The sequence below is a fragment of the Equus przewalskii genome, chromosome 30, assembly GCF_037783145.1.
Source record: "Equus przewalskii isolate Varuska chromosome 30, EquPr2, whole genome shotgun sequence".
In the NCBI taxonomy this organism is placed as follows: Eukaryota; Metazoa; Chordata; class Mammalia; order Perissodactyla; family Equidae; genus Equus; species Equus przewalskii.
In genome coordinates, this window is record NC_091860.1 from 6,559,593 (window position 1) to 6,582,948 (window position 23,356).

At 38.9% G+C, this 23,356-nt stretch overlaps 1 protein-coding gene across 1 annotated transcript in view; it reads right to left on the reverse strand.

Annotated features, from left to right (window-relative positions):
- Window positions 1-323: 323 nt before the first annotated feature.
- MTPAP (mitochondrial poly(A) polymerase) overlaps window positions 324-23,356 on the reverse strand; it is a 31,409-nt gene continuing 8,376 nt past the window's right edge. The window contains exons 5-9 of the mRNA XM_008539607.2: window positions 16,320-16,531; window positions 13,943-14,169; window positions 3,079-3,171; window positions 2,925-2,998; window positions 324-1,057 (exon numbers count right to left, since the gene is read on the reverse strand). Coding sequence (XP_008537829.2) covers window positions 695-1,057; window positions 2,925-2,998; window positions 3,079-3,171; window positions 13,943-14,169; window positions 16,320-16,531 — 969 coding nt within the window. The 3' untranslated portion in view covers window positions 324-694. The remainder of the gene's footprint in view (window positions 1,058-2,924; window positions 2,999-3,078; window positions 3,172-13,942; window positions 14,170-16,319; window positions 16,532-23,356) is intronic.

Consider the following 23,356-nt stretch of genomic DNA (forward strand, 5'->3'; position numbering starts at 1 on the left):
CAGTGGAGCATTGCCTGATTGAGCGCTTCGAAGGGGAGGGGAGGGTGCAGAGACCGCGCAGGGCTGCACTCTGCTGTCCACAGGGGTGCTACATGTCAGAATCTACTCGACGACACTAACAACAAAACTAAAACATATTTGAAAATACAATGTACCAATATTTTTATATATCTGGCTTAGAATACCTAGAATGTAGTGTTAGAAGTGTCTGCATTCTTATCTTTTAAAAATACAAATATTTTTGGAAATCAGTACCAACCTGTTTTAATTTATAAATGAATAAGAGTACTTTGCTTGAAGAATACAAAAACACATCTAAAGGGTACTACCAAACTGTGAGGGTTTATTGTCTTCACTGCCTACACACATATACCTAAAGTTCTTTCAAAGGATTTCTACGCAGGGACTGATATGGATATCAACAATGGTTTGAGTCTAAAACTGATTTTTACCATTCGCTTTGTATAGTTTATCAATTTGTGATCCTCCTTCACCTGTTCCTCATGGCTGCGTTCTAAAAAAACGCCACCGGGTACCAGACTGCTGAGACTGAAAATGTCCCGGGATGTCAGACCAAGTCAAGGGCGCAATGAGAAGATCAGGAGAGCAACACCAGACGCAGCTGAGATCTGTGAAGGCAGTCCAAAGATCATTTCATAGGAGGAAGCCAGTTCTTGCAGCCACGGTGCAGCCATCAGGCCTGAGTACTAACTGTCCTTTTCCCATTGGTGTCCGAGGGACCTTCTGCACCGCTACTTTTTATGGATTCCAACAAGTTTTTAATTCTTTCACTTGCAGGCTTCTTCCTCTTCTTCTTGGCAAGAGACAAACTATTTGTTACAGAGGGGAGCAGCAGGGTCGCCAGTCCCCAGGGCTGATTCCCTGACGGGGAAGGGCGATCTTTATCTTGCTGATGTAAAATCCAGGCGCTCTCTCTGGCCAGATCCACAAATTTCTGCAGCTGGCTTTGAGTTACATTTTTGCTGATGTTGAGAGAAGTTTCAAAAGGATTCTGAATGTGCAGCGGAGAAGATTCAGGTTTGTTTTGTTCCCTTCCCTACAGATTATTACAAAGAAGAAAAAAATGTATAAATATACGAAGGGCTCAGATATAAAAACAGTTTGGCTTAATACAAAGTCAAAAACATGTAAAATACTAGCATTAATTTTACAGAGTAAAGAATTTCTTTCCTAAGGGGACTGGGTATGCATGCATTTGTGTATATATGCATGCGTACTTCTGATTTTTTTTTTCCCCTTATAGTTTTATGAGTATTCTTTAGAGAAAAATAAATTAGGTTTATGAGCTATGGATAATGATGTCACTGCTCAAATGAGAGGTATCTGGACTAAGTCAACCAATAAAAGTATTTTTAAAATAACTAACTTTGACCTAACAGGATATAGCTGGGAAGGGGGAAAAAAAACGAAAAAGAAAAATGGCAGAAAATAAGATGAAGATACACTTATTTTTAAGACTTGCTAAAAATATACCTATTACAGTGGGAATGGAAGCACACAAAATTCAAAGCTTTACAATAATTAATGTTTCCCAAGTATGAAATGAGAAAGGAAGAGAAGGAACAAAGGATCATTCATTATTCATTTTAAAACACTAAAAGTTTCCTATTACTTTCCTAAAGATCCAACTTAAATAAGGCACTGCCAGGTTGACGCCTCACAGAAATAGAAAAGCTACAGCGACGAGCCACATGAACAGTGGTGATCCGTCTGCCCAGACCAGCTTTCCCTCTCTCAGATGGTATCACGTGCTACAAAACCAATGGTCAAGGGGCTCCCACGTGAGCAGCACCTGTTTCCTCCCTCACTCCTCTCATGCCACTGCTGGCAGGGGTCCTGCCTGTCCTCATCTCTGAGCCCTGGGAGGAAGGGGACAGAAAGGATAAAGAACTTCATGTGTTCGGTGACCTTTTCTTCCAGACTGCATTCCAGACCCGTGTCCCTTCCCTCCCTTCCTCACACTTTTTTTTTATCGGAAGATTAGCCTCTTTTTGCTGAGGAAGACTGGTGCTGAGCTAACACCTGTGCCCATCTTCCTCTACTTTATATGTGGGACACCTGCCACAGCATGGCTTGACAAGTGGTGTGTAGGTCCGCACGCAGGATCCGAACTGGCAAACCGCAGGCCGCTGAAGTGGAATGTGGGAATTTAACCACTGCGCCACAGGGCTGGCCCGTTCTCACACTTTTTTTAACAAAACCTCTATAATCAGGATAAGAGGGAAGAATGAACAAAGCAGAGTTGAAGAAACAACAAAAAAGAGTATGTGAGTATGTGTTAGACGAAGCCAATCTTACAAGAGCTGTAACTAAGGACCCAAAGGCGAACCAGAACAAACCCAGAGAGCGAGCTCAAGGATCGCCACACGGAAACAGACTTCGCCTAGGGTTCTGCTCTGACTGAAAATGTCTATCATTCCAGCTACTCAGATGAACCAAAATCATAAATTCACCTGCCTAAGTAAATTAAATCCTAAGGGATCACACTGAAGGAATTACTAAAATCTATCTCTGGGACTATGTATCCGATTTCTTCTATAGGAACACAAATCCAGTTTTAAAAGAACTGTATGTAAAATTATGCTTTCCAGAAAATTATTCAAAATCTGTTCCACGTCTGGAAGGACACGGTAGTATCACTTATTAGCAGTAAGTGAGGAGAAAGGCGGCATGGCATAGTGACATGGCACACGCTGAAAGAGCTGGCTTGCGCTCCTGCAGATAGCCGGGGGCTGAGCTCAGGCAGGCTCTGCAGCTCCTTCGGCTCGGCCTCCTTGTTACTGCCTGCTACTGCAGAGGCGAAATGCAATAACGTTTGTTAGAGTGCTTGAAGACAGTTTAATTAAATACTAGTACAGCAGGAGACCAGACACCCAATAACCAAATATTAAAACGTTATTTACCTGTCGAATATTTATGGAATTTTTATTGAAAGCGAAATTTCCAAAATATTCAAAAAATTCTTTCAGTAGTAATTCTGCAAGAAAATAAAACAAGGAAAATAAGAGCAAAGTCTGTTTCAATCCAAAAAGGAACAAAGAAAAAGAAAATACCTACCTAGTGTTTCTGTGTTTTCTGAAGGTTTAATTCTGTTCAGGTCACGAATAAATGTACAGTTGTGGCCTTCTATTACACATTTATCTTCTGCATCTTAAATCAACAGAAACAAAAAATATTTCACATTAAATTTCAAAGATATTCTCTACTTCAGAAAGGAAATCTATAATTAAATAAATCAAAGTTACATGTTAATGTGTCCTATTACTAGTGTTACATGATACTTAAGGGCTAATATTTAAAATTCCATTAAAAAAATTTGAGGGGCCGGCCCCATGGCCTAGTGGTTGGGTTCACAGGTTTGGATCCTGGATGTGGACCTACACCGCTTGTCAGCCATGCTGTGGTGGCAACCCATATACAAGACAGAGGAAGACTGCACAGATGTTAGCTCAGGGTGAATCTTCCTCAGCAAAAAAAAAAAGAGAGAGAGAGAGATTTGAGACTAATTATACAACCATGAAATTAACATTACATTTACATTAGCATATTAAAATTGTCGATCAATAACCCAATGATTCCTACCCTATCTTTTGAGGTAATCAGTTCACCAGTTACAAATGAAACCGTAAATAGTTTCCATCTTTCACCAACGCAAATCTTGACACTACCTTTGATCAATAAGATTTAAGGAAAGTCTCCATTTCCACTCTTACCACCTTTTTCTGCATTTACTCTCAACAATTCATCCATGATACTAACTGAATGCTCTAAGAGTTCTGAAAAACTTCGGGTAATTTCTAAAATGCAGCACTCTAGAGCAACTGGAATTGAGCACGACAAATTCAACAGCACACTGGACTTAAGCATTCACGTTTCCTAATGGTATTCCTATCTTTAGAGGTAACCGTTTCCCTATTTCCCTAATTGTTGATAAATCCACAGCCACCATGAGAGCCCTCGCCCACTCTAATCTGTCTTCCGTGGCACAATGTGCAGACACACTCCCACTCTTCCGAAGTCTAATCACTGGCCACCTTCCCCAGAAGCATTTGACCGTCCCAAGCCAGTGCCCCCTCCTTCCAGTCCCACGCTCCATTAGCACCTACCTGACCACATTCTGACTGGATGCATGCTGTCTACGGCCCTCCCTAGTCTGGGACTACGAAGGTCACTGTCCTTTTCATTATCGCCTCTCTCTCCTAGTCTAGTCCACAACAACAGTGCCTGACGTATAGCAGGCACATGACCACTAATCTTAATGACTGCTGATTTTGAATACTTATCTATAATCACCAGAGAGAAATTTAAAAAGAGATAAATGAGGTTCCTTCAAACTTCTGTCTCCCTTGTCTTGTGGTTTCGGTTATACGGTTGTTGTTGTTAAGTCCTGGGTTACTGACATAATTTCTCAAAAATCATTCTAGATTCTAACATATTAGTTTTAACAGCAAATTTTATGTGCTCTACTATACAACTTATAGTACCCTGAAGAATTTATATACAGTTCCACTTAGATCTATTTTTTATGGGGCCTGGGCATATGTTTCACTGTGTCAAATTGTCAACAGTTTACACTTTTTGTGACACAGCGCCAGTTACATTATACTGATGCTCTTTTAGCTGTCATGTCTTTTTTTTCAGGAACGAATTTTCAATAGAAAAATGAGATCCACATTAAAATAAAATATTTCTAGGAACGTACAGTGATAAAAAACAGACTGTCTCTACAACTGTTGCTCTTCACTAGAACAGTTTTTAACAGACAGTACAGAAACTTACAGGGAAAAAATCATCCTCTGATTTAAGATTGGGCCATCTTTGTTTCTCCAAAATCTCTAAGGCATTCAAACCTAACGAAGAGCCCAGCTGTCAAGCCTTTCCCTTCCTTTTCTCTCTCTCTTCTTTTTCTTTAACACTATCACCCAGACAACATCTATACCATAATAGCACTATACATTTACTACACAATAGCCACTATAAAATGTATATGGAACAAAAGACCGCAAATAGCCAAAGCAATCCTGAGAAAAGAGAACAAAGCTGGAGGCATCACAATCCCTGACTTCAAGATATACTACAAAACTACAGTAATCAAAACATCATGGACCTGGCAGAAAAAGAGATACACAGATCAATGGAATGGAACTGAAAGCCCAGAAATAAAACCACACATCTATGGACAGCTAATCTTTGACAAAGGAGCCAAGAATATACAATAGAGAAACGAAAGTCTCTCCAATAAATGGTGTTGGGAAAACTGGGCAGCCGCATGCAAAAGAATCAAAGTAGACCATTATCTTACACCATACACAAAAATTAACTCAGAATGGATTGAAGACTTGAATGTAAGACCTGAAACCATAAAACTCCTTGAAGAAAATATAGGCAGTATACTCTTTGACATCAGTCTTGGCAGTATCTTTTTGAATAACATGTCTACTCAGGCAAGGGAAGCAAAAGAAAAAATAAACAAATCAGACTATATGAGACTAAAAAGCTTCTACAAGGCAACGGAAACCATCAACAAAAAGAAAAGACAACCCACCAACCGGGAAAAAATAGTCGCAAATCATATAATCCAACAAGGGGTTAATTTCCAAAATATATAAAGAACTCACACAACTTAACAACAACAAACAACAAACAACCCAATCAAAAAATGGGCAGAGAATATGAACAGACATTTTTCCAAAGAAGATATACAGATGGCCAACAAGCACATGAAAAGATGTTCAACATCACTAATTATTAGGGAAATGCAAATCAAAACTACAATGAGATATCACCTTATACCTGTCAGATGGCTATAATTAAAAAGACAAGAAATAACAAATGTTGGAGAGGTTGTGGAGAAAAGAGAACCCTCAAACACTGCTGGTGGGAATGCAAATTGGTGCAGCCACTATGGAAAACAGTATGGAGATTTCTCAAAAAGTTAAAAATAGAAATACCACAAGATCCAGCTATCCCACTACTTGGTATTTATCCAAAGAACATAAAGTCAACAATTCAGAGACTTATGCATCCCCTACGTTCATCACAGCATTATTCACAATAGCCAAGAGATGAAAGCAACCCAAGTGCCCATCAACCAATAAATGGATAAAGAAGATGTGGTATACATACACAATGGAATACTACTCAGCCGTAAAAAAGACAAAATCATGTCATTTTTGACAACATGGACAGACCTCGAGGGTATTGTGTTAAGCAAAATAAGCATGACAGAGAAAGACAAACACCGCATGATTTCACTCATGTGTGGAAGATAAACACATGGACAAAGAGAACAGATTACTGGTTACCAGAAGCGAAGGGGGTGGGGAGAGGGCAAAAAAGGTAAAGGGGCACATATACCTGGTGACAGATAAAAACTAGACTATTGGAGGTGAACACGACGCATTCTGTACAGAAGCTGATATATAATAATGCACACCTGAAATTTACACATTATAAGCCACTATGACCTCAATAAAATAATTTTTAAAATACGTATGTAATCGCCACTAGCCACATGTGGCCAAAAATTAAAAATTCGGTTTCTCAGTCACACTAAACATATCTCAAGTGCCTAACAGCCACAGGTAACTAGTGTCTATTGTAATATACAACACGGATACAGAACATTTCCGTCATCATAGAAAGTTCTGCTGGATAGTGTTGGCTTAGAAAACTGATTCTCAACCTGTTCAGACATATATCGACACCCTACCACTCTTTTCTTCTTCCTTTGGCACTTTCTTCTTAAAAGTACTGTATGAAACACTAGCAAAATTACTAAGTAAATACAAATTCTCTCAGTTGTGAAGAAAAGAGCAATGTATGCATCTTAATAACTTGTAATAGAAACCTGATGACATTTTTCTTCACCTTAAACGAAGTTAAAAACTACATGAAAAATTAAGGTTATGTATTTACTAAATTTGTTTTTCTTGCCTCCTTTGGAAACGTTTAGATTCTCATGGGTTATTTTTCAGCATGATACACACGACAAAAAAATTCACTGAGTAACGAACGTCCTCACAGACATATGCAGATTGATAAACTTACCCACATTTTTCAGGGAACTAATATTGTACTACAATAACTCATAATTTGTTACAAAGATCACACTGGCAACAGTTGGCATATAGATTACTAGGGTCTGCAGTATAGATAATCAGATCTATAGGTTGTGTAATTATGTAGGTTCTTCCTTCTGGTCAAAAGAGCCAAAATCAACACTGTGCCACCCACATGCATTTCTAATAAACAATATGAAGTTGACAGGGATATGAATGAGGGACATCATAACAGGTGTCAAGTTCATATGAAGGCTTAAATAGCTAAAAGCTCTATAACCAACTACATTCAGCTTCTATTATAATTATTAAAAGGTCCACTCTTCCCAGTATGCCATGGCTCAGTAATAATTAAATGGGAGAAGCCAACAGGTGATTGTGCTCTAATGAGTGCAGGCTAACTCTTTAACACGGGGGTGGCGGGTGCTATACGCCAGGCAAACTGCCATTCTACTTCCTTCTAATCTACCCAGCCAGTGATTTTTGAAAACGCACATCCAGCGGCCAGCCCTGTGGCTGAGTGGTTAAGATGGCGCACTCTGCAGCCCAGGGTTTTGCCAGTTCAGATCCTGGCCACGGACCTAGCACGGCTCATGAGGCCACGCTGAGGCAGCGTCCCAGATAACAGAGCTAGAAGGACCTACAACTAGAATATACAACTATGTACTACGGGGCTTTGGGGAGAATCAAAAAAAAAGAAAATGCACATCCGAGCAACTGCCTCTCACATATTTGGATCTGACTGACCCTGTGAAGAGTCTAAGTGTCATGGTTACACCCACCCTTCAAAGTAGCGTTATTTATTACCTTGTAGCTTACTTGACTTCAGAATGGAACTCATACTTAGATACCATTCTTCACAAGTGTACATCTAGAATGTAGGCTCTCTACTATTAATCACGCATGCTAATCAACAGACAAGGTGAAGTCCTCCCTGCTCCTCCCACCATGCCACCTGCTGCACTAACACTAAGCCTCTTTGAGGCTGCCTAAATACTCACCCTCCCAAAACACCACTGAAACGACAGTAAAATAATAGAAAATCTTAAAGATGGAGAATAGAAGACATAAGAGCAACCAACAATTTTTCAGGTTGAAGAACAGATGAACAAGTAGCAATGACTTAGGAGATCTGAAAAACGCTGAATTCTAAACCAGCAGTAAGGAAAGCCAAGAAGAAACCAGATGTACAAGGCAGAGATCCTAACAGCTCAGCAACTGGAGGCCCCACGTCTGACTGGAGAGACCAAGGCTGGAAGCCTGACGGCTAAAGAAGCAGACTCCCTAGGTCTCTTCCTCTCTGACAGAAACTTGAGGTTTATTTTGAAGAAGGTGAAAGCAAGGCTGTCTAGACACAGCTGAGGGTGGGAAGACAGTTCCACAAGTATGTGCCGAAGGCTCTCTGCGTGCTAGTAACCAGGCCTTCTCCTCCAGGAAAAAAAAAATTAAGAGAGTCATTTCTGGGGAATCTGAATAGCCAAGAGAAACGACCCAGAGATAGTGACATCTAAAGTTCCCCGCAACAAAGCAGTCCAGCAAGGTTACCCTACAATGAACATCACAGGCAGCAAGCCCCAACTAAACTCAGAGATTCCAATGAGCTTTTTAGTTTCTAACTCAAACATGAACAGAAATTCAAAGATCAGACACCTCCGCAAGGCTCTAACAGGAGACTAAAAGAAACAAATGAACAACTGTTTGGAAAGAACAGAGGCTAGGTGAAGAAAAATTAACTAATGGAATATCTGATGCTTCTATTTTGAGAAAAGATTTATTTAGAAAACCGGTAGCAAGTTTGAGTCAATTAACGTAAAGTACATAAACAACTAAGCAAACAAGAAAATAAATAGTACTAAGAACTACTAAACTCCAAAAAACAAAAAAGTTATGCAGAAAAGGAAGTTAATTTTAGTTTACTCTATGGATCAGATATGAATAGCATTTACGTAGTAGAACAGTGTGAAGCGTGGAGAGCTATATTTAGAATATGAGGGATGGAAAGGATGTGGGCGTGGTGGGGGCTACAGAAGGCAAAGGGTTAACTCCTCCCCTTCCCTCACGGGAAGACACAGATGGTGCCTAACGCTGAAGGTCAAGAAACAGCAATTCAAGCATTTTCTTTTGGAAAGATAGTTTAAAATATCAAACAGATCAACTAAAAGAGTTAAAAGCAGTTGCCTACAGGGAGAGGCACAGGAGGAGAAGGCACAGGCTCAGAGGGCAAGTTACTGTTACAAAGTTTGTAGAATATTCTATTCAAACTGTGCATCTGTAACTTTGACAGAACTGAACTGTGAAAACCAGAGTTCTTTTCATCAGACACCACTAAGAGTGAAAAGGGAAGCACAGTGTGCATATATCTCATATATAGATATACATATACATAAATATGTGACATGGGACTCTTACGCAGAATATATAAAGAATTGCTACAAATGAATAAGAAAATGGATAATCTAATAGAAAAACAGGCAAAAGACTTACAGAAACTTCACAAGAAATACCCAAACGGCTAATAAATATTTGAAAAGGTGCTCAACTTCCTTAGTCATTGGAGAAAAGAAAAAATACACCATGTTGCCAGCAAACATGTATTCAGAATAGTTACCATAAACAAGATGACACCCGGTGCTAGCAAAGACGGACAGCAAGGAGAACTCGGATACAGGCCTGTGGGAGCCTACCCTCTGGACAACTGTTTGGCAGTGTCTATTAAAGCTGGATATACCCAATCCTAAGACTCAGAAATTCCATTCCCTTACAGAAATGAGTACTTGTGTTCACCAAAAGAAATGTGTTAGAATGGCCACACTAGCACTACTTGTAATAATCCCAAACTACAAATTACTTAAATGACCATTAAAAACAGAATTTAAAATTTTGGGGGGCATATTCACATAATAGAATACTACATAGCAACGGAAATGAATGGTCCACAAATACACTATCAACATGAATGAATCTCCTAAACATAATGTGCAGAGGGAAAAAGCCAGATGCAAAAGAGTGCCTACCATACGATGCCTCTAACATGAGAGACAAACACGTAAAATGAATCTGTGCTGTCAGAAGAGGCTGGGGGTGGGGACGGTATGCAGTACCGGAAGGGAGAAGAGCTGGTACTTCGAGGTGCCTTATTCAATCTGGGTGGTGCTGACATGGATGTGTTCAGTTTTTGAAAATCAATATATATACATGTACTTCTATGTGTATTATATTCTGGCTAAAAAAAGAAGTATAAGCTCTGAAAAATGCTTGGATTTGAATTCGGGCTTTGGCATGTTCTAACTGTGACCTTAGGAAACGTGGATAATCTCTCAAAGCCTCAGTTTCCTCAGCTATAAAATGAAAACATTAACACCGCCTCCTCAGGTCTGCTGGGAGGGCTGCATAAGATGATGCATGCAATTGTTTAGCCAAGAGCCTGGCACGGAGTTAGCACCCAATAAACTGGTACTGGGTCACACAGAACTACCCATTAAAGCTCTCCTCAATGCTGGAGTCTGTGCACCAAATCTGCTACAGATGCTACCCAGTCATTTCTTCCTCAAACCTTTAATTCGTCAGAGGAAGAACAGGGATCCTAAACGAAAAAGCTCCAATCAAACTGTTTATAAGACGAAAGCACTATGTAAAAGCACCAGGCACCGAAGTAAATATAACAAAGTAGAAAAGGCAAAAGAGGATGGAAAACACGAGAAAATGAGAGACACACGGGGGACAGCAGTGGAGATTCTAAGAAAACAAAGAAACAGAAATTCAAGAGTAACCAAAATAGGAAAGTTGCCATCATGCTCAGTGCAAAGGGCCTTCAGCTTTAAAATGTTCGTCTAATCATTTGAAGTCTATTTACTGAACCTCTACTATGGACCCAATACCACGTCACAAATGGAAGACGCAGAAACGAATCAGACAGCTGCCCTAGAAAAGCTGGGCCAAGGGAGGCAGACCAAAGAAGCACACAGTGTAACAGTTGTTCCAGCACAGGTGTGTCCCAGGGGCCTGAAGCCCGTAGAGCTCTACCTCCTGGGAGGAAGGGGGATAGCCAGGAAAGACCTAACAAGTGAGATCCTGGACTGGGTGTGTCTCCCCTCTTCCCTGGCTTAATCTTGAAGAGGTTCTCCAAGTACAAAGAGGAGGGGGGCAGGAGAAGGCCCTCGTGGAGGCAAAGGCACAGAACCAAGAAAAAGCACAAACCCTGAGCATCAGCAAGGAGCTCAGAGTGCTGAAGCTGCTGATTTGCACACAGGAATGAATGGAGAAGAGGAAAAGGAAGATTGCAAAGGGCCCTAAATACAACACAGAAGAGTCTGGACTTTTTAACTTATTCTAGGTTCCAAACAGTGGTTGACAAAGTCCCAGAGTGCTGGAGGGTGTTCCAGAAATTCATGCTGCCTTCTATTCATAAACAAACAAGCAAGAACGCAAACAAACGAAATATTATTTTTAAAAACAAGTTGATAGACTCTATTTGCATATCAAATGAGAGGCACACTGAGAAGAAAGGAAATGATTGTACCCTAGACTCAAGCCACTTAGCTGATGAATCACAGAGCACCCAAGATGGTTTTGACTGCTTCACAGTTTAACACCGTTTTTATTCTCAGCCATATACTGGCAAACACACATCAGTATGGGATGACTGATTAAAATGAGGAAATATAAAAAACACAGATTTTGAAAAATACATAAATGAGTGAGAAAAAAATTCTGATAAATTTTCCTCAAAATAACCTTCACCACCTCCTTAATAGACATCAACTATGAAAAATTCTTGTACACAAAATTCAAGATATCTCTAGAACTTCAAAAACCAAAGACAAAAAAGTAGCAACAATTATATTAAATTTACTTTGCATTTATTGGCAATTCAGGCCTACAATGTGCTATGTGCAGAGAAGCAACTGCAAAAAACAGCCTGGAAGTTTTTCTTACCATGTTTAAAAACTAACACAAAAACTTCTAAACAACCAACTGGGATTTTTAAGTAGAAAACTAACGAATTCCAAAACTAGTTTTGTCTGTTTTGATGCCATAAGATGGGAATAAATTTAAATTTGTTTTTAAATAGATTTGGAATAAAAATCTCAACACGTCATTTTCAATTTGTCCACAAATCATATTCTTTTTCTAAAATAATTAGCGGAAATTTAAAAAAAGACACTAGGAAGTTACTGAAGGATTTCAAGATAGAGAATAATACAAATAGATTTGAGTTTCTGAAAATCGGTCAGTCAGTTAAGGATGGATTGGTGCGGAGCAGAGTTCAGGAGAGAAGGCAGCGTACACTCTCCCAGGCAGGAGTGGCAGCACCTGTGAGGCTGGAGGAGCGCAATCAAGGTGGTAGGAGCAGGCTGCCCCTAACATAAACTTGCCTCATTTCTTCCTCCTTTTTCCAGCTTTTACTTTTTCTTAGCTTCTGAACTCCAAAAGTTCCATGTTTCCTCAAAATGGTTTCCATGAGAGCAGTATTAAGCATCAGGGCACAGAGCAGGGGTTGAAGGAAGTGCTATTTACAGGTTGCTTATTGGTGAGGATCTACCCACATCCTCTGCTTACGCGGGCCACCCCTCTAGCAGACTCTGAGTTCCCTGCGATCACCCATATCCCTGCTGCACAAAAACAACAACTGACACACAGTGGAGCAACCAAGAAATACTGAGTGAATGGAAGCACCCAACGATGAGAGGAGCACAGGCACGGGTGCTGCCCTTTATTTCATCCTCAAAGGGAGACAGATTCATGACCACCACTCCACCTCCCTGAACACTTCCTACTTTCCATTAACCTATCCATCTGGGCTTCTTTAAAGCTCAATTCCAAGCTGTACCAACACTTCACAGTGTTCACAGGGAAGAAGAGATTACTTCTAATTTGGCTTATAAGGAAAAGTGGCATAGAAGAGAGAATTAGAGAAGAGAAGGCACGTTCCAGGCAGAGAAACAGACAGTGTGAAGAAAGGAGCCAAGATGAAATGTTATAAGAGTAATCACAGTGTTGGCTGGACTGTGGGAACACACAGACAGAAACAGCGGGAGAAGACGTTGGAAAAGTGGGTTGTGGCTAGACAGGTGAAGGTCTTAGACACCAAGCTTCGTAAACTGTTTAAGGTTTATCCTGTAGGGAATAAAATCCCTTTTAAGGTTATGTTAAACAGGCAAGATTCAAGGATATCTTTTAAAAGAACTATCCAGAAGCAATATTTAGAATGGGTAGAAAAAAGATAGCGTGTATACACATTTTGAGTGTATCCCTGAATTATCTTCCTTTTATAATTTAGGACTATAATACTTTAGTATCCCCTCCAGCATCCATCAAAATTTCAATTTACTTATAATATAAATTGAATAGCATACTAATTTTAAAATAATTCACCTAAGATTGCTTATAAACTTTCAAGTAAAAACCACATTTAGGATCACAAAACATCAAGAAACAGTTTTTAGCATCTTATTAGAGAATCTGGAAGTAGATTCAGATTTGGAAAGCCATCTCGGAAGCTGTGATCCAATCAAAAGCTCTATCTGGGGTATGTTCTTTTTCAAGGTCATTCCAAGCTTGGTCAGCTAAGGGAAAGGCTCCAGCCATCTCATGAGAGGTGTAAACAACCTTGCCAACTGACACAAATAAGAGAGAACTCTCAAAAAAGTCTAAGGGCCTGTTTTGCAAATCATCTGCTTTCATGTCCCCTAGTGGGTGTTCCAAAAACAAAAAGCACTTAAATTTTAGATTCAAAGGCTTTAAAAATACAGAAGACAAATTATATGACTAACAAACAAATACACACAGCTTTGATAACACATGGTAATTATATTCATTCAAAACATCAGAAAGAGAGAACAGACTGCTCCTAGTCTTACCTGCAAGGTTTTCCAGGTAGTCCAGGGTTGGAAGAATAGGGGGTGATCTCCTCTGGAGAAAAAAGATGACCATCATTGTAAGGGAGAAATTTGTAATCCAAGCACCAGGAATACTACTCGTTAACGAATGGGCTCGAGCCCAACATCGGACACTGAACACCAAGGCTCTCACTCGAGAGTCCAGGGCACCATAGATATAAAGGAGTTCAGAACTTTTCAAAGCAATCCTTCAAAAGAGAAAAAAAAATTTCAAACCCTCAAATTATGATCCCAGAGTAGAACAAAACACATACCTGGAACATATCTAAATATTTTACTATATCTCTATCTGAAAGTATTCAGAATACAATGATTAATCCAAAGCATTATGTATTTCCAACATAAAATTTAATGTAACTGACTGAATATCATTCATTACAATTAAGAAATTCTTTTAAATGTTGACAATCACAATGTAGTTCTAAAACCTAGCATTTTTAAATCAAAGTTCCTAAACGTGACTTAAATACACCACATAAGTACTCTTTATTACTTAAGTCTAATACTTATAAAAGCCAAATCCATGAAGATAAAGTGTCTGTTAAGAAATAAAACTTCAGAGTCTATTTTCAGTCAGTTTCCTAGTCCTAATGTTACAGTGCAAAGAATTACTAATCAGAAATATTTTAAAATTAAACTCCTACTGATCAAAACATGTCTTGTAATTTCTCAAAGGACTGAAAGAGGGCAAAAAATCATTTAACAGCATCCACTTCAAACTGTCTCTAAAGCACCACCAGGGCATTTACTTCCTGACTTTCCAGAAAGTAGAAAAATGGCAAATTAGAAATTCATGGTGATTAAATATTTTATATATGTAAATGAAGCTAAATTAAGCCGAAAAATAAGTATCAAATAGTGTAAATTGCTTCTTCTATAAAGAAAAAACGCAAGAGTATTAAAACTTGAAGTGTATTAAAACAAATTTTTTAAAATCTGTCCCAAGAAGACAATGAAAATAACAATATTATACACAGATAAATGTCATTTTGTTCTATTTTACGTAGTATAAAGAAATGTAATAATGAAAGAAAATGCAGTGTGTATTTGTGTGTGTGTATATATATATATACATGTATTTTATTATTTTATTTTTTTGCTAAGGATGACTTGCCCTAAGCTAGTATCTGTTGCCAATTTCCCTCTTTTTGCTGAGGAAGGTTCGCCCTGAGCTAACACCTATGCCAATCTTCCTCTTTTGATATGTGAGCCACCTCCACAGCATGGCCACTGACAAGTGGAGTAGGTCCGTGCCCGGGAAATGAACCTGGGTTGCCAAAGAGGACTGCAAAGAATTTAACCACTATGCCACCAGGGCTGGCCTGAAAACGCAGTATATATTTTCACTCCATGGCTACTTGAAAGAAATTCAGAAATGCTTAGCACTTACTTGTTGGTGAACACTTGAGTTTAATCAAAACTGCTCTAGGTTGGATTTTCTGAATCTATTTTTAATTATGGTTATTTAACAGACAATACAGTAAAATCAAATGCATATAGTGAGAATACTAGAGTTAAGAAATAAAGTCCTTGGGCCAGACCCGGTGGCCTAGTGGTTAAGTTCAGCATGCTCTGCCTCAGCAGCCCAGGTTCAGTTCCCAGGCACAGACCTACACCACACCACTGTCTGTCAGTGGCCATGCTGTGGTGGCGGCTCACATACAAAGAGGAAGATTGGCAGCGGACATGAGCTCAGGGCGAATCTTCCTCAGCAAAAAATAAACTCCTCAACTGAGTTTTCCCTATTTAGAACCAAACAAAAGTAAACAGAGTATGAAAGAACTTGTCTTTCTCATTCCATGTTTTCAACCAAACAGGTTGCTAGGATAAGAAAATGAAAAAATGCTGAAGAAAAACTATGCAGTCTTCAGCTGCTTAGACCACTGTCTGACCTAAGCAAACACCACATGTGTTTAAGACACAAAGCTGACTCTACGTGGGGTCAAGTCAAACTCCAGTGGCGATGTTACTTCCTAAGAATGCCTAGAAGACTCTATACAGAAAATACGGAAAACTAAATACTATGGGTACTTTCATGTTGTGATCAGGCTACATAAGTAAGAGCAATGAAATACAGTTCTTCTCAGATGATGTTAGTTAGGCATGCTAACATTTTAACACAATATCCTAACATTTTATTTAGGAACACCAAAAGATCAACAGATATGTACAGTGCAAGAAAAAGGATTTCCTACTTTGCAATACAAGTATTCAAATTTTTAAAAAATTATTAGTAAAGCATATCTAAGAGTCTGAAGCCACTAATGTCTGCACAAGAAAAACCATGCTAATACCTTATAATATTCACATTTAAGATGATAAACTTAAGAGATCATACCTATTGTTAGTAGTCAAATCGCACTGAAATCCAGAGGCCTGGTGTGAGAATCTCACAAGCGGACACCGAGCATTTAATATTTTTTGTACACCCACACAACCAGGGCCAAACTGGTCCAGGCATTCTCCTATCACAGAGAGGATCTTCTGAGTTGCAATTCTTTCTGAAGGAACATTTTTCACTTGAAATTCCATCAGAAAATTTCCAGAGGTCTGAATAAGAAAAATATTAGTAAATAGGAGCTTTTTATAAAAAGGAATTTCTTAAACTTTTCCAAAAGGATGCTTTAAGTCATTTCCGGCAAAACACACACACACACAAATTCTTCATGTAATCATAATCAAAAGCAGACTTAAAAAATATTCAATTGACTTTTGTTTCTCCAGAGCATAAAGTGCTAATTTGAAAAGCTACTGGCTTTTTCTAATTGACTCACATACCATAGCATGTTATGTATTGTAAAGTACTGTTACACGCAGAACCACTGACTGTAAATTCTGTGAACGTATATTAGCCCTTTCCTAGTTAGCCATTGTTTTTTAACAGATGCTATAAACCCACAGTAGCTACATGCACAAGAACAGCAGATCGAACAGAAGATCAAATAGATCAGATGGAAGAAAACAGACAGTATAAACACGCAACTATATACAGGAATTTAATATTTAATAAGATGAGCTCTGCAAATTATTGGGGGGAAATTACTATTCAACAAATGAGTCAGGCGGCCATTAAAAAATAAACTAGAACCCTATATTAGTCCCAAAACCAAAGTAAATTCAACATGGATCAAAGACTTAAGTGCAAAAAGTTTTATCAGTAAAGCACTAGAAGACAATGGGTGAATGCTTTTACAATCTCAGAATAGTGAAGGATTCTCTAAGCATGACACAAAATTCCAGAAGACACAAAAGAAGAAATGATTCCATAAAAATTAAAACCATCTTAAAGCAAAGCACATAGTCACTACTAGATAAAAGACAAAAAGGAAGACAATAAAACATATGTCACATACAGGGGTAATTCTCCTAATTTATGAAGGGTTTGTACAAACAAAAGGGAGAAAAACCCACCTAATTCTAAAAATGGGCAAAAAAGATTTGAATAAGAAATTAACAGAAGAAATAAAAATATAAGAAAGATAGTGGGACTGGCCCCGTGGCCAAGTGGTTAAGTTGGCGTGCTCCGCTTTGGAGGCCCAGGGTTTCACCAGTGCAGATCCTGGGCGCGGACGTGGCACTGCTCATCAGACCACACTGAGGCGGCGTCCCACATGCCACAACTAGGACTCACAACTAAAAATACACAGCTATGTACCGGGGGGCTTTGGGGAGAAGAAGAAGGGAAAAAAAGGTTGGCAACAGTTGTTAGCTCAGGTGCCAATCTCTAAAAAAAAAAAAGGAACATAGTAAAAGATGTTCTTGTTTTCTACAGAAATTAAAGAAGAAACTACAACAGCACTGAGATCTTTCATTTATCAGTCTGGCAAAGACAAAAGGGCTGACAGGACCAGCACCAGTGGGTGCAGGAAAATGCGTATACACCGTCAGAGGGAGGATAAACTGGGACATACTTTTTGGACAACTTCAGTTTCCACTGAAACTTGAGATGCATAATACTTTGACCACCTATTAAAATTCTAGGAAACTGTCCCAAAGGAATACTTACATAAATGAGCTGACGTCCAAAGCTGCTCACTCGCTGCGGCACTAGCTGTGTGGCAGACACCTTTTGAGTGCTCTATGCAGCTTAACAAGGCTCCCTACTCTCAACCACGCCTCCTCCAGAAGTCATTCCTACTGAAAGGATTCAAGCCCCAACAGTGTTTATCACGGACACACAGGCCCCTCCTCCCCGCTGAGTGGACCAGGTGTGGGCAGCTGACTAAGCACTGTGGGACCGTACCATTCACTCGTCCAGACATCTCTACTAGGAAGTGGGACTGAGGTTCAGAAGCACCTTGTGGCTGAAAGATACAACTCAGAAGCTTTGGGGCACCACGTTCTATACGAAGAGGATGAAAATGTAAAGAAAATCAGTGGGGAGAGGGGAGTGAAAGAAAGATAAATACAGCTAATATGTGGGGAGAAAGAGAACACTCCATAGGTTCCTCAGAGTTTACACGTCCTAGTTCCAGTCCTTTCCTAAGACTGGCCCGCATTCCTGACCCTGGGTTCTATGATGCCTGCTCTACTTCTTCTTTTTTTGCTTGTTTAAGCTAGTTTGGGTTGGTTTCTGTTATGTACAATTGAAGAATACTTCCTAACATACTTGGCAATAAAAAAGGAAAAAAACGGTATCACGTTGTCCAAAAAAAAAGAGGGTTGGTTAAGTAAATTATAGTACATTCATTCAATGGAACTCTGCAGCCACCGAATAGGATGCAGCAGACTGAATTGCTAAGACACTATTAACTGGAAAAAAAATCAAGTTATAATCTGTGTAGATTAAGTTATAATTTATAAAGCTTTTTTTTGTTTAAAAAAAAGCATTTCTCTATGCAAAGGATAAAATCCAGAATAAAACACATTAAACTATCTACATTATTTCTAGAGGTGATGGACCCATGAGAGATATTATACATTTTTGTAACTACTACTTTATAATTAGAAAAAAATAGATTAAAATAGTATACCAATGAGGCATGCATACAAATAATTCCCACAAATAAACATGTTATATTTTCTCTACCGATTTCTGTCATCTAGACAGATTTCTATTTACTAGGAAACTCTGACACTAAAGGGAATAAAAAATGAGTTTCCTTTAAAAACATTAGAATTTCAAAAGTCTAGCTTAGCTCCTTTATTATAACATCTTTATAACTTTTGTTTCCCTAGCCTATTGTATTTTTAAACACAAGCACGCACCAATGTATGTGGGAAGGAGGAACTCAAACAAGGGCAACCAATAAACACAGTATCTAGCCGTTTAACAGAAAAGCAAAGAAAAACAAGCATCTTCTATCGAGAGTAAGCAGGATCAGAAAAGAAAGACTTATCTGGGGTCAAATAGCCTCGGGGTGGCAAAAGAAAGGCAACAGGAGTAGTGTCAGAACATACGTGCAGCAGTATGTTGGACTCAGATGCAAAGGAAGGGTCAGAAACACTCAGAAGGAGGAGATAATGAGATTTTTAAAATATTAAATATGATAAATGAGAGAAGAATAAAGTCACTGAGGTAACAGAAGTGAAAATGACACCAGAGGATAATGGATCCGAGGAATGAAATTAGAGCCAGAAAACTGGAGAACCTGTGAACCATGAGCAGGAATGTGACACGTTAAAGCTATTCACCAAACATGCTGCGTCACTTTTCTCACACTCAGGAGATGTTGCCTTCCTGCCCTTCTGAGGTTAAGCAGTCACGTGACTTGCTTTAGCCAAGGAAATGTGGGCAGAGGCTTCCCGCCTCGCCTGCAGGCAGAAGCTGAGAGCCAGCGCTCAGCTCCCCACGCTGCCCTTCCACTGCCTCAGTGACGCAGAAGCACGGGTGATGAAACCGCGGTCAGCCTCGGTGCCTGAGAGATATACTACAGGGCCCCTGCTGACCCACTCTGGCCACACGGCCCCAGCAAGAGATGACAGTGATGTTTCTGAAGCCAGAGGTTTGGGAGCTGTTGATCACCAAGGAACACCCTGGTCTAATCTGGCTGATAGAAGAAGTGAGAGACTGAGGAACACACAGGTACTCACACTAAAGGACTCTGCACAGAAACAAAACACTGCCATTATGGAAGATACAGATAATGAAAAACACATCTATTACGAGCAAAAGTAAGACCCTTTCAAAAATTACTCTCCTCCATCAAATAAAAATTAGAAAAACGCTTCATACACAGCTAAATCAATAAACCTTTCTTATTAATTTTGCTATTCTTTATAGCACTATTTAGTTTCAGATAAATTTTTGAAATATTATTACATGTTCTTCCTAATCACTCTAGCATTATGCCACTATGGAATAAAGACAAAACACAAGTTAAGCACTTTGCCCAGAGCAACAATTTAGATAACAGAAAACAGGACTTAGCCACCAATTTTCACTTGTTACCTAAATCCTCTGGATATAGAACCCTATTAGAAAAAGGAAAAAACTGAAGGGACAAGCAAGACAGATTTTAGCTCAGGATTCTGTGCTAAAATTATCTTTGTGACAACACATTTCACATGTATGTTATCTTTCACACATTAAAAATTTTATGGGGGTTGGCCTAGTGGCATAGTGGTTAAGTTTACACATTCCACTTCAGCAGTCTGGGGTTCAGAGGTTTGGATCCTGGGCATGGACCTACACACCGATCATCAAGCCATGCTGTGGCAGTGTCCCACATACAAAATAGAGGAAGACTGGCACAGATGTTAGCTCAGGGCCAATCTTCCTCACCAAAAGGAATAAATAAATAAAAATTAAGAAATTTACTATTTCAGTAAGTTAATTTGATTTATTCATTAGCAAATCATCTACTTAGTGCCTGTGATGCACAGGGTATCCTACATAGGCCTGTAAGACATACAAGAATCTCACACAGTCTTCCTAACAGCCTCAACTTGGGCTGAGGAACAAAACAAGCCCATAGGGAATTATAAATCAAGGTGGAGTGCTGGGAGGCACAGGAAGTACCAGGAAGCAAGATGAAAGAGAGTTCACGATCGCACAAAGTGGTCAATAATGCTGCTTTATGAATGTGACGGATTTAAAAGTGCTTCCATTTCTCACTAAATTTCATTTTTCAGGTTTCTATTAGCAAAGCTAATACTCTGAAATATGTACATGCAATGTTGCGTAAGTTAAACCTATATACAAAATAACGTCAAATTGTTTAGTGAGACTGGAGCACTGTCTTTTAAATTATCTTTTTCTAAATACCTCTATATTTTAGAAATCTAAGACCCAACTAAAAGTTTTCAACTCCTCCCTCTGCTTCCAACAGAAAAAAATGTTTTCTACTTGTCTAAGAATAAAATTACTCATGATATTGCTGCTGACGGTGGTGGATATTTGAGCACATCGTGCTAAGCACTGTCCTAAGTGTTTCACGTGTCTTAGCTCAATCAATTCTCTCAAGTTCTGCGAGACAGGTGCTATAGCACTCTCTCAATTTTACAGCTCGGAAAATTGAGGCACAGAGAAAGTCAATAACTTACCCAGGATCACACAGCTAGTAAGTACAATTACTATTGTGCAGTTTGGCACCAGAGGCCAGGCTTTAGCCATTACAACACATTACTATGCTCCTTGACTATGCAGCGAAGTCTTTTATTTAATATAAAAGTAGTCTAACACAATTTAAGTGTCCCTGCTAGGGATTTAATACAATTTCAAGTACATGTCAGTCTTCACGAGACTAATTAATTTTGACTGGAGAGGAGAAAAAAAAATCAAGTATTCCAGAAGGTGGAGACAGAACCAGGTTTTGAAAGCTGCTTCGGAATGACAGCCGGTAAAAGGAGGGAAAGAGCCCTCCTCACAGAAGGGACAGAGCAATTGTTCGGTCAGTATTCATATTCTACAACTCCCTTAGAATTTGGTAATTAAATAACGTGATGGGAAAACTCGATGTATAAAGATATACAATGAGAAATGATCACTAAAATTACTTAAGAGACAGAGCACTTCAATACTACACTAAAGAGAAGAACCACTGTAAGTTTGTGAGAAGATCTGACCCTTGGTTTAGGGTAACTCGAGCACAGACTGAAGGTTGGAATATCAAGGCATGGCACAAGGGATCAGCAGAAAGCAGGAAGCTGTTATAACAACCTAAGTGAGAGGTTATAAGGGACTGTGTGACTACAGCTTTGAGGAGGTAAATGAAGGCACAGACATAAAACATACTGAGAAACAGCTAAAAAAGATAGCAAATGTCAGGAAAGCTAAAATGTCACTAACGTGAAACATACATAAGAACTTTAATAAAAACAAAAAAATTTGCAAGAAGATGAAGATAAGTTTTGTAGTCGAAATGTTAAGTTTGAAGTATCAACTGGACATTCACATGCAGTAGTTTGAAATACATTAAAAAAGACAGAGTCGGGCCAGCCCAGTGGCTTAGTGGTTAAGTTCATGCACTCCGCTTCGGTGCCCTGGGTTTGCTGGTTCACATCCTGGGCGTGGACCCACACAATGCTCATCACTCCATGCTGTGGGGGCATCCTATATAGAAGAACTAGAAGGATGTACAACTAGGATACAGAACTATGTACTGGGGCTTTGGGGAGAGGGGAAAAAAAAAAAAGGAAAATTTGCAACAGATGTTAGCTCAAGCTCAATCTTCCTTACCAAAAAAGCAAAAAAAAAAAAAGACAGAGTCACAAAAACCTAACATTTTATAAAAACACAGAAGCCCTTTCAAAGTTGTAACTACATGAAAGCATCCTTATATTGTTCGAGAGGATGGTAGAGATACCAATTTTTACTCGGTTAGACATGCATGTTAATAAGAACATAAATGGAATAATTTTTAAACTATTAAGAGGAAAAAAGGGAAGGAGGAAAGGGCAGGAATAAAGAAACCATTACCCACATAGGAGGAAGGAAAGAAGGGAACAAAAAGCAAAGAAAATAGGAAATAAAAAATAAGACAGGAGAAGTGAATGAAAAAATTATCAGTAATAAATAAATACATGCAACTAAAAGACTCACAGACTAGAGTAAAAGCACATAAATCAGTGATCCACTATTTATAAGAGATATATGCAAAATGTAACAACACACGTAAAGGCTGAAAATACAGATACAGAAGAAGAAATATGACATGCCACAACTAGAAGGACCTGCAACTAAGATATATAACTATGTACCAGGGGGGATTTGGGGAGATAAAGCAGGAAAAAAAAAAAAGATTGGCAACAGATGTCAGTTCAGGTGCCAATCTTTAAAAAAAAGAAAAAATTTTTTAAAAATTAAAAAAAAAAAGATACGTGAGGCAAATAACAAGCGAGCACCTTAACAAACAAACAAGAATTTAAGGACAAGCATTTACAGAGATGAAGAACATAACTTAATATAAATGAACAACCCAATTAGAAGATATA